At 39.2% G+C, this 12,561-nt stretch overlaps 1 protein-coding gene across 4 annotated transcripts; it reads left to right on the forward strand.

The window, feature by feature from the left end:
• The first annotated feature begins 97 nt into the window (after positions 1 to 97).
• LOC100260052 (uncharacterized) lies at positions 98 to 8,738 on the forward strand. 4 transcript variants are annotated; one of them, XM_010662327.3, is made up of 10 exons: positions 98 to 424; positions 1,208 to 1,588; positions 1,805 to 4,257; positions 4,366 to 4,473; positions 4,571 to 4,704; positions 5,006 to 6,856; positions 7,135 to 7,183; positions 7,296 to 7,543; positions 7,721 to 7,828; positions 8,155 to 8,738. In XM_010662327.3, exons 2-10 carry the CDS (start codon positions 1,399 to 1,401, stop codon positions 8,390 to 8,392), a joined length of 5,379 nt encoding a protein of 1,792 aa, XP_010660629.1. In that variant the 5' UTR covers positions 98 to 424; positions 1,208 to 1,398; the 3' UTR covers positions 8,393 to 8,738. The 4 variants fall into 4 exon arrangements, with proteins under 4 accessions (XP_010660629.1, XP_059598319.1, XP_010660627.1 ...); XM_059742336.1 differs by having other exon boundaries at positions 8,158 to 8,738; XM_010662325.3 differs by having other exon boundaries at positions 1,805 to 4,473.
• Positions 8,739 to 12,561: the final 3,823 nt, after the last annotated feature.

Genomic DNA, 12,561 nt, shown 5'->3' on the forward strand with positions numbered 1-12,561 from the left:
AATCCGAGGGTGGAGCTTGTAGGGGTGACATACGCTTGAGAAACAGCAGAGTGATTTCTTTTATCAGGTTCGGGTTTTAGGAGTGGCTTTCCGAGGCTGAGGCCTGGGTCCGAACCTAGACTGCTGTTGCTTCTAAGTTCGTTGAAAACATTTTCAGTGTTTTTCGATCGCTTTATCTTCGGCCTGGTCTGAAAACCATCGTTTCTCTCTCATCACCAAATCTAGAGATAGAAAGTAGAGAGAGAAAGAGAGTGTGTGAAGAGCATTTGTTAGTACGGTGTCGTTTTGAGAGCGCCAGCTGAGGGTGATCACCACTGAAACGGCGTCGTTGGGAAGACAAACACACTTCCAACAACCCTAATTGTGTCTCACTCAGATCACACTTCCAAAACCCTAACCGAGCTCTGAGTCTCTGCTTCTTCTGGTAATTTCTCTTTCAGCTGTTTCTCTTCGCTGTTGCTTTCTTCTGCTGTGAGAATCACTGGTTTCAGTGTTAATTGTGTGTTTCTGGTTCTGGTTTTTGGTGGAATTTGCTTGGAATTGGTGTTCTCTGGTGGTTAATTGCTTGTTTTGGGGAATTGGGGTGTTGGTGTGTGGTTTGTTTGATGCGTGATGGATTTTTAGGGTTTTTGAGTGGGGGGTTTGCTTTGGGTTTTGCTCAACTGCTGCCATATTTGTCTTAAATTTTGCTTTGGAAGGCGTTATGTTCAATTATAACTATTTTGTTTGAAGTTCTTGAGCTCGCATTAGTGTGAATCTAACTGTTTTTGGAATATTAGTGTTTCTTTTTTCTGGTTGAGTTTTCTCTCCATTTAATTGTGTATTTATTTCTCAAAAGTGGTGTAAGTTTCCTTAATTTGTTGTAAACCTAGAATCGAGTTTCATTTCCCTGTTTGGATGCCGAGGAAAAAGAGTGGAAATATATGATTTCGCTGAACCTTACCTGGTTCCAACATTTCAAGTTTGGTTTCTTTCCTTATGCTAATGTACGGAGCAATTTGATCAAAGTTAATTTACTTTGTTGAGGTGGAAGCCGGATGGTGCTGCAGTTGTATTATATTTACAGGCTCTGTTGTAGGAATCAAACCCGTACTATTTTTGTGAAGAAATTCATCGTGGACCTGTCTGAAAGAAGCTGCAACTGCTTGTAGCTCTTATCTGATATCATTTTTAGTTCTTGTTTGCTCACTGTAATTTTATTATGCAGGGTTACATTGAGCAGAACAACCACAGAAATCGAAGTGTCATTTAAGCATATAGTTTGCAGCCAATTTGCGTTCTTAATTGCACAAGTAGAGCTGTATGGATGAGGTGGTTTTGATCCATAATGATCTCCCTTATGGATAGAACTATCTTCTGCCAAAAGAACTAGCTAAAAATTTTCTGGCTTCATTATCTATGCCTGGTAACGAAGTCGAAGACAGGATCTGCAATTTCTTTGAGCAGGACAATTCTTCCCAGGGCCACCTTCAATCTCAAACTGTGGGTGGGAGTTGGCCTGTAAATTATAATCAGTGGGTTGGAAACCAGAGGCAGATTGGAGAAGCTATAAATTTCAATCCGAAGAATTTCAATGTACGGCAATTAGGTATGGCAATTCTGACTAGTTATAATATTCTTCGTTACTTCATTTATATTTTGTGTTGCTTGTCATAATCGCTCAAGAGCTAGTTCTCTTTAGTAAGTGGGGGCATCATAATTGTCTCGATTTATCATTTGAAAGACAAATTGTGCATTTAGTTTGAAACACAAAGAAATTTCATGCTCATGCAAACAAATACCTTTTTTTGTTTGGTCTTTGCAGATTCTGTGGTAGGACCTGGCAGTGAGTCTTTGCAAGTGTCATTTGATCAAAACCATGCACAAGTAACTCTGAGGCCTCAGTTCTCAAAGAGTTACAGTAGATATCAACAATTGAATTCAAATGGCCTTATGTTTGGGCACCAGAATCTGCAAACAAGGCAGAATCAAACAGAGTTTTTGGGTGAAAATACATGTTACCAGTATAATCTAACATCAAAAGGGTTATCGAATCTTCAATTACAGCAAAAGAGTGCTTCTGAGGATAGTCCCACTCTGACAACAAATTCGGAAAGGTCTGAAACTGCTGAAACTCCTGATTTCAACTTTCTTGGTGGGCAGCAGCATTTCATCAAGTCCCAACAGCAAGTTATGCCACAACCTCGTCCAAGACAGCCATCTGGGTTTAATGATATTCAGTTGGTACAGCAGCACATCATGTTCAAGCAGCTGCAAGAACTTCAGAGGCAGCAGCAACTTCAGCGGTTGGGTGATACCAAGCAAAATAATTCTATAAACCAGCTGTCTACTCTTGCAAAACAGGCATCTGGGGGTCAGTTTCCACCTCTGATCAATGGAACACCTATTCATGATGCATCACAGATGTTTATGAACTTGGTGCAGCGTGGTGCACCTCCATCTGTGCAAGGACTTCCAAACAGACTGCCAAATACACAAGAGCAAGGTCAGGCTGTGCGATCAATGGGTCTGGTTCCGCAACAGCTTGATGCATCTTTGTATGGTACTCCTGTTGCGAGCGCACGAAGCAACATGAGCCCCTATACCCATCTTCGAGGGATGTCTCATGATTCCACCAGTTTTTTGGCCAATGTCAGTGCTAACCAATCGCAGAAGCCTCCAATGCAGCCATCTGCCTTCAGTAATCCCTTTCTAGGCATTGCTTCTCAGGAGCAGGCTTGCATGCCCGATGGAACTTTTATAGCCAAACATGGATTTCAGGGGAGGAATTTGTTTGGCCAAATTCCCATTCAGGATTTAAATAGTGGAGTTATATCAGAAAACTTCCATCAGGGGAATGCCTTACAAAGGAATGCATCAGTTCAGGAACTTAATGGGAAGCAAGAGCGAACAGGTTGGCCTGGGTACTCACAAGAAAAAGTGACACAGATGAACCCTTCTCCAGGTCTGTCTGCCCTAGATCCAATGGAAGAGAAGATTCTGTTCAATATGGATGACAATTGGGATGCTTCTTTTGGCAAGCGCACTGACATGGGCACTGGAAGCTGTGGCAATGCATGGGAACATACAGATTACATGAACACATATCCTTCTGTTAATAGTGGGAGCTGGAGTGCTCTTATGCAGTCTGCTGTTGCTGAAGCTTCTAGTAGTGATACCGGACTACAGGAAGAGTGGAGTGGCTTGACTTTTCAGAATACAGAACTGTCAACTGATAATCAGCCTTCGCACTTCATGGACAGTGCGAAGCAAGAAACTGGTTGGGTTGATAACAATTTGCAGAGTGCCTCGTCTTTGAGTTCGAAACCTTTTCCTGCATTTAATGATTCCAATATGAGCTCTAGCTTCCCTGGTTTTCAGCAGTCAGGCATGCAATTTTCATTGGAAAGTAGGGAGAGAATGCGCCCGGATTCTTCTCATGAATCCATTCAGCAGTCTCCTAAAAATGCTGGCAGGTGGTTAGATTGTAATTCTCAACAAAAGCAGCATATGGAGGGAACTCAACAGATGCAATCACTGACGCATTTGGAAACTGCATGGGGTGGGCAGATTTTTGAGCAGTCAGAAAGCAGTTCACATAGAGAGAATGTATCCTCATATAACAATGGTAGTCAACCGTGCAATAAGCCAAAAGGTGGGAATTTTCAGTCCCTTTCACCCAGTGGAAATGCTACATTGAACATGGGTTCCAATGAGAATCATGTGGGAAATTGTTGGGCTGGTGATATTAATGGAGCCATATACAAGGAAAGGGATCCTGATGGTTGTCTGTGGAAGGCCGATGGTAATCGTGGGGCAAGCTCCTTTTCTAATTCAACTGGTGGGTTAGAGCAAGTCCAATCTGGTGCAGATGATACTCTAGTTAATGGAGAAGATTCTCAAATAAATAACTTTGCTGCTGTACCAAATTCAATCTGTAAGGTCGATCAGGAAACTAATCAACAAGTTTCAGATGGTCATCAGCTTGATTACATGAAGCATGTTGATATTGCTGTAAAACACAAGGAAAATGAGAACATGGGGAAACACCAGCATCAGCTAAATAACAACCTTCAGGTTTTAGATAGCTCTTACAAAGGAGCAGGCGAGGTCTATGATAAGAGGCAGAACTGCTTCCAAAGAGAGAATTCAAGTGACAGTTATAACTCTAATGCATCCCAGCATACCATCACAGGACGTGAAGGGAGAGAAAATGTGTGGTTAAATGCAAGTGATCCGCGAACTCTGGCTGGGAGTGACCAAAAGTCATCCGGTCAGGTTGGTTGGATAGCTTCTAGTTCTCGTAGATTTCTCTATCATCCAATGGGAAATTTAGGAGTGAGTGTTGAACCTGCTGACACTCTAAAACACGTGACAAATCCACAGGTACCATGCCAACAGGTATCTGAGGGATTGACTAGTCGTGAACAAGGATATTTGGGGCAATTTCAGATTGTTGGCAATGTTTCAAACAGTAACATGGATATGGAAAAGGTGAATGATAGTTTTCCATATTTATTGAGGAGATCTCTGTTGATTGCATCTTTTTAAATTTTCTTAATGAGTGATGTTCTTAATCTTCTATATATAGGGGAACTTACCTGATTTCCAAGGAAACTTAAAAGCACCAGAGGTTCCTTCTGGAGTTAGCCTTCGATCTAATGCATTTGCTTCATCTGATAGATCAGGTGGCTTCTATAGTCCCAATGTTACTATCCCAACAAGGTAATTGGGTATATCATTTTTCTTTTATAAATTTGAAGCTTGAAATTTATGGTTGTTTTTCATTATGCAGGCTGATCATTGCCTTATTCCTATCCGGACTACAGTACATTATTATAGTTCCCTTATTGCTTATAAATTGATAGGCCTTAATTATTCTCTTAGTCTGACTTTTTTGGTTTGAAAAATCATTACTACTTTTGTTATTTATTCATCCATTCTTATGTTAGAAACTGCTCATATATTGCATTGCTTCTATTTGTATAATTTCAAGGAAGTTGTAACTGACTTTCAATCATGGCAGTCAAAACATGCTTGAGCTTCTTCACAAGGTTGACCAAACAAGAGAAGATAGCACTGTAACGCACTTTGGCACTCCGGACTGTAATCCATTATCCAGGGTGCCTGAACCAGAAACTCCTGATGTGTCTGTTGCTCAACCATACAATTCTGCTTCTCAAGGATTTGGTTTGAGGTTGGCCCCTCCATCGCAACGGCTGCCCAATTCAAACCATTTTTTCTCCTCCCAGGGTTCCTCACAAGCAGCAAGTAATCTAAAGGTTAGGCATGTCAATCCTGAGTTACCTCAGAAGGGACAGACTTGGTTAGCTTCTCCATCTTCAATGCAGTCTTTGCCTCCGCATGAATCGTCTCAAACAGGATGCTGGGATGATAAATCCAGTATTTCAGGGCATGCAGGAATTGAAAACTCACATTCTAATCTGCAGGGAAATTCTCCTGCAGTGTTTACTTCTGGTTCTCCATATCTGAGAAACCAGCTTCAAAAGCAACTGATCCCTAATGCACCTGTGGTACGCCAAACTTTGCAGGCATCATCACCTGGTACAGCTGGCAGGCTTCCACCTTTTAATCTTGCTCCATCTCAAGATACCTCTCGACAGATTTATGCCAACTCTTTTGGTCAATCATTCCCAGTTTTGGAGGCTGTTCCAGTCACTCAACCTTCCATTATGCCGGGAATGTCTCAACTGAGTGGGTTTTCAGCGAGGCCAAACAATGTGTGGACAAATATACCAACTCAGCGACATCTATCTGGTACTGAACCTCACAATGTTCCTTCCAGTTCGCTTCCTTCCACAGATTCATCAAAGAGGAATCTGGAAACCCCTTCATTGGCTCCACAAGAGTTAAATGATCAAAATTCCCAGAAAGGTGGGAATGAATCGTTGGAATTTGGTGCATGTTCTATGAATTCACAGGGCTTTGACTATGGGGAAGAGCAACCGGGGAAAGAAAGATCCCAGCAACGAATGGTATCTGAGATGCTCGGCCCACCTTCACAAACAAGTGGTTTACCTCAAGAGCCAGAATCTGTGGTGAAGCATATGTCGGATGCAAGTGCTGTTACCTCTGGCTCAGTACGGTACAAGGAAAATCAATCCCGAGCAACTTCTGAAAGGGATTTTGAGGCCTTTGGCCGGTCTTTGAAACCATCACACACTTTCCATCAAAACTACTTTGTGCACCAAACACAAGCCATGAGAAATGTGGAGACTGATCCAAGCAAGAAGGTCAGTTATCCTCTGGATGATGAACTCAACGCAGAATCACGGCCCAGGCCATTTCCAACTGGAGAAAAGACAATGGTAAGCTTCTTTTCAGCTGCAAGAGAAGATCAGAATGTTAAAGCTTCATCACAACCTGTTTTCCAGGATGTATCCTCTCAGGAGATGGTCACATTTGGTCGACAAGATTCCCAGAGTCATTCGACAAGCGCCAATTTGGCACCTAATCCTAGAGATAGTTCCCAGATTAATCTGCAAATGGCACCTTCCTGGTTTAAGCAATTTGGAACCTTAAGAAATGGGCAAATGTTGTCAATGTATGATACGAGGATTGCAAAGACTGTTGCAGAACAGTTAGCCAGTGGGAAGTCATCTGAGAATTTGCTTGTACATGCTTCTGTTGGGGGAGTCAATGCTGCTGATGCTAGTCAGGTCAACAGTGTTTGGCCGAGTACAGCTGCCACCTTGGTAGAGAGTGGGCACTTAACACCCCCTTATATGTTGCCCACAGATAGCATTGATCAAAGCTTGGTTGATATGGGAACAAAGAAGCGTAAAATTGCATTTTCTGAGCTTCTACCATGGCATAAAGAAGTGACACAAGATTCTCAAAGGCTTCAGAATATCAGGTAGTTGCCTTAATTAGTACATTTATTCTGCTTATTAAGCAGTTCAATCTTCTTTGATATTTCCGTTCTGTTATTTTTATGCTTGGCCTGGTTACAGAAAAGATGGCATGATGGAATGAAAATTTGAAAATTTACACCTTACTGTTGTTATGGTTCCCAACGTATTTTGCTCCTACATCTGCTTGGTTTTAACTTTTTCTTTCTAAAATTTATATTTAAGTGACTGGTTCCTTTTCTGTTCATTTTGTTAAAACTTAAGAGTACATTTATTTTTGCAGAATGGCAGAACGAGAATGGGCACAAACCACAAATCGGCTAATTGAGAAGGTGCATCCTTAATTGAATGGTTGAACTAATGAAATTTAATTCTCTTTAGAATATTTTTTTTAAATCTTTAGGATCTGAGATGGGTTCTAATTGCTTTATTTCTAATGTTCAGGTGGAATATGAGGCTGAAGTGATTGAAGATAGACAGCCAATGGTTCGACCAAAGAGAAGGCTTATCTTGACAACACAACTTATGCAGCAATTGCTTCGACCTGCACCAAGGGCCATTCTCTCGGCAGATGCTACTTCAGACTATGATTGTGTGGTGTACTACATTGCAAAATTAGCATTAGGGGATGCATGTGGCCTATCCTCTTGTGCAAGAAGTGATTTGTGTAGCTCACTGGACAACTGTAACATGTAAGAATCGCTCTTCAAGACTTATCATGAAGACTTATTTTTTGTTCTTTTGGTTTTTTTGCTATTTTAAACAGAAAAAAATTTATTAAGGTGAGAATCTAGACTGTAATTCCAAAATCATGTATAAACTAGAGGTTTTTGGCACTCTGAATATGAACTATTTATTAAATTTGTCAGGATGTGCGAGAAGCTTAAATCACCTGAAAGAATTGGTGACCAGTATTTCTCTAAGGTTGTGGAAGGCTTCACTGGAAGAGTAAAGAACCTGGAAAATGAATTATTGAGGTATGAAACTGGTTTCTTGTTCATGAAATTATTTTAACATGATGGTGAATATTCTATCTTCTAATATTCATAGCTGCAAGTCTATGTTATATGAGCAAAGCAAAATGTAGCCAAATGATGTAGTTGTTCAAGTGGCTACAAACTCAAATGCCAAAACACATTACACGGACATGATAGGAGTTGGTTTCTTATTGTATTTGCTGGATGCAGATCTGTCATCTATGCCACATAGAAAATGATGCAGTTAGCCTTCTAGTAGTTATCCCATATGTAATTGTATTCTCTTATATGAATGACCTAGTAATGCAGTGCATCCAATGATGCAGCAGATTGGACAAGGCAGCATCAATTTTAGACATAAAAGTGGAATGCCAGGAGTTGGAGAAGTTTTCTGTCATCAATCGTTTTGCCAGGTTCCATAGCAGGGGACAAGCAGGTGCAGCTGAAACCTCATCAGCCTCTGGAGCAGCTGGAACTGTGCTAAAATCAGTTCCGCAGAGATATGTTACTGCCCTTCCATTGCCTAGTAAATTACCCGAGGGGGTACAATGCCTTTCACTTTGATTATCAATTGATTGTTCGCCTCCCAATCTGCATCCTGTTTTGATCTATACTCTGCATTCCATATCCTCCATGCATCTGTCTTTGGTCTCTGTTCCATAACCAATATGCTGACATGCAAGAAACAACACGAGGAATGAAAAGATGGAATGCAGGATAAGTCCAGTAAAAGTAACTGAGGCTGTTCGATCTTTTTGAATCGTGGCCAATTGTTGTCATTTTTGAGAAAGTATATATTGGTTTTTGTATATTTTCATGAAAATTTAAGAAGAATCTTCAAGTACTCAATGCTTCTTCCCCTCTCTTAGAAAAGAGTAAATGGATGGATATTCCCTCTAGGTTTCCTGAATTTGCTTTATTCATTTAGCTACATTCAACCTAATAGTATTTCTAGGTGTGGCTCTTCTGTTCCTTTTTCTCTTTTACTTTTCCCTATTTTCAGGTTCATTCTGTTGTAAGCTGAAAAAAAGCAGGCCTGGCTTGTGGAAGGAGAAGCCAGTGAAATACTCAAAAAGGTAAAACATTTATTTGTAATATTAAATAACAGGTGCTGCCACTGGAGGGGGCCTCCCCCACTAAGATGGGGTCGGAGAAGATTGCAATTTTGGTAAATGGCTTCTTCTTCTATGAGCATTTGATTAGGAATTCTTTTTCTTTAGTCACATGTGTGTTTTGATATCTTCACAAGCATCTAACTAGGGTAGCAAAGGTGCCCTGAAAAGGATCCGAGGCAGCGGTACGGACAGACACTTGTGTGATTATATATTTGTTTGTTGTTATTCTGAAAAGTACAAGGCTTCAGATACTGATTCTGTGTCCCTCGATGCTGATAAAAGGGCAAAGATTTGGACTAAAGGACAAGGAGAGGCTTTTATTGTTGTAGGGGACACATAAAGGCGTTTCTCTCTCTCTCTCTCTCTCTCTCTGTACTTGATGTTGTCTTTCATAACATTCATTCCATTCTTTTTTAAAAATTGATTGAAAAGGTCACTGACGTCAGTGTTTGGGATAATCTAAACATGCCCATCCTGTCAGTATCAGTGCAGTATCAGTATCCGATTCATTCATGCATTCATGATTGGGAGAGTGATGTGAGAGAGAAGGCCAAGTCCTTTCTTTTTCTTTTTTTTCTTTTTTTCTTTTTTCACCAAAAGAATAAACAAGAAGAAACCAAAAAAAAAAAAAATAACAGAAAAGAAAACCAATCCATCTTTGCCATATAATAATGAGTGGGTGGGGCTGACCAAAGATAAGGGAGTTTGCGACAACATGGGGGCGTTGATGTTTTTCAAACATTATCCCCCTGAAACCACCTGGGCATTTTCTATGTATCCATCATCATCATAACCACGTGGGGATGGGTGGTGTGCCCCTTGGCTTTGGTCGCAGAGTGGGTCCTCAACTGTCCTCATCACCTCCTCAATGCCTGCTGCACTTGCTGCTTCTGGCTTTGGCCTTTCCAACTTTTGTATTTTATGATTTGAGTGGTTACTTCAATTTTTGGGGTGTCTCCTGGTGCTGCTCCTTGACCGAGAGTGGGTTTTGTGTGTATTGAGAGAGAGAGAGAGACATAGTGGGGCTGATGTTGGTGTGGTGGTATTTATTTTTCTGTGTTTGGTTGTGAGTAGAGATGATGTTGCTGAGAAGCTGAGGCAATAGTATTTACTTCACAGATAAAACCAAAGACACCCAAGAAAAAGAAGACAAAAACAACAGCCAAAATCCAATCGATGGACGCATGCTACATAGCAGAGGGCCGTTAAAATCCCACATCATCATTTGCAGGTACAAGTGGTACTTCATCTGATGCCATGCAGAAAAAGGTGACGAAAGTAAACCATATACAAATATTCTCTACACATCAGCAGCTGGGAGGGTGGCAATCATAATCTTATACTGAAATGTGTACTTCGTATTTACAAAGTTCTTTAATCCAATCTCCAGGGAAAGCCCAATTATTTGAAATTTGGTGGGCTCGAACAAGCCCAAACTTTTGTTTACGGGTTCAAGTGTGGTAATTCTTTTCTATATTGTTTTTCATCTGTGGGCTATCATCTACAAAGATTTTAAAATCTCCATCTAAATAGAAAGGAGTAAGGAGCGTAGAAGAAGAAGAACAAAATAGTTAGAATCAAAGGAATAAAAAAGAAAAATAGCAATAATTTTCCTGAACAGCATTCAAAAACAAAGTTATTGGTAAATGCCTCGATATTATATTCAAAAACAACAAACGGCTACATAAAAATAACTTAAAAGAAAAAAGAACACACTCAGGTCACTACCCTTGGGAGCCTACCAAGACTTCCAACTCACTGCTCAATAGTTTAGAGGGAAAAAAATCTTTATTAAAGTTGAATTTCCTTCTGTGACCCAAAGTAGAAGTTCCAAAAACCTATCATATTTTCAAGATTAAATAGACTCTTGACTCGTAAGGCTTTCCAATGGTGTTTGATTTGCATATATACTTTAATACTAGGTTTGTCCCAAAGTTACATATATGCCATCTCCATTGTTGAAATGCTTCGAGTCTTTTTCTACATTTTGACCTTGCTTCTATAAGCCTCGATCAGGTCTTTGCATTGCCTTGAAAAACTTGTCAATTTCATGCTTTTTATTCTCCTTTTGCTGCATTCTACTAGATAAAATCGTTAGGCCTCAAACGAGGACTTAGAATGCGTTTAGGTTTAAGGAGTAGATTAGCTCTAAAAATGCATAAACAATTATTGTTGGAGTGATAGAGTTGAAAGAGAATCATAAACAGTTACAAAAGAAGATTAAAATTGGGGAGAATTAAAACTTTATCATCTTCCACCAGCTGGTGAGGAGGCTACGATTTAGGAGATGGAGCAGGGTGGTGTAGGGAGGGGCAATCCAAGGACTCGCAATCCAGGTATTAGAGGACGTGTCAGTAGTTCTGTTTTGTTGCTGGACAATCTCAAATCGGGAGGATCATTTGAGTCAGTTTATGGAGCATATGTTTGCATCCATTAATCAGCTGAGGGTTCATGGTAGCTCTCACATTGATGACCTTCAAGCCTATCTAGATACTCACACTAACGAGTTTCAATATCAAACTGATAGCACAGTGGCAAATCCCATACTTACACTACAAGAAAAGTAAGTCATGCTCACGTAATTTTAGGAGGGGTCAATAAAATCCACAATGCAAGAGTATATAGATATAGTTGCATAACAATTTGAGTTGCGGTCTATTTTATCTGCACTTAACTCTTATGGTCACAATTTTGTTTCTTGTAGCCACGGGATATGACCGCAACTATAAACCTATCTTTTTGTAGTGTGAATTTGATAGGCCATATCAATAATCAGTGTAAAGCATCAGAGAAGTCCATTGTCAATTTGTATCAGATTTTCCAACACCATCTCTGATAGCAGAGTTCAGTATGAGATCACAGCCCATATGCATATTGTAGATCATAGGGTTGTACGACTGAACTCTACTGATGGTATAAATGATGCATACCCAGAAGGATTCCTTTATTATCATTTACTTAATTAAGAGATTATTCTTTTGGTAGGACATTAAATTACATGTATAAATTATAATTTCTACAATTAATGAATATTGGATATTTGCATTCAAATCTATTATGTACATATGGTCTTGTTTTATGTAATTTCTTATTCTTAATTTATTTTATTTTATCCTTTTATATATATTTAAAAAGAATTCTAGGTTATTTATTTTTAAAATGGGATTTGGAAATGAATTTTTTTTAGGAAGCTAACAGTAAATTAAAGGGAAAATAAAAGAATAATAAGAAAGGAGATAAAGGTATAAATACCCTTCCTTATTATCTTTTTCTTTATCTTATCATTTTCTCTTTTTATTTATTATTATTTATCTTTCAACTTACTCTTTTACCTTTTGATTATTATTATTATTATTATTATTATTATTATTATAATAGTAAGCCAATTATTTTTAATGTTAATGTTATTATTATTATTATTATTACCATTTAGTAACAGGAATATTATTATTATTTTTTATTAGTATTTTTTGAGAAGAAAACATAACTTTAATGCTTTCAAATTGAAAATTAATTAAATAAATTCAATATGTATCCAATGGTGTATGCCCTTTCTTAATTGGAGAAGATAGGTTAGTGTCGCAGGGGATGGTGTAGTTAATTGGGAGACTATATTTA

This window comes from Vitis vinifera, chromosome 14 (genome assembly GCF_030704535.1).
Source record: "Vitis vinifera cultivar Pinot Noir 40024 chromosome 14, ASM3070453v1".
Taxonomy (NCBI): Eukaryota; Viridiplantae; Streptophyta; class Magnoliopsida; order Vitales; family Vitaceae; genus Vitis; species Vitis vinifera.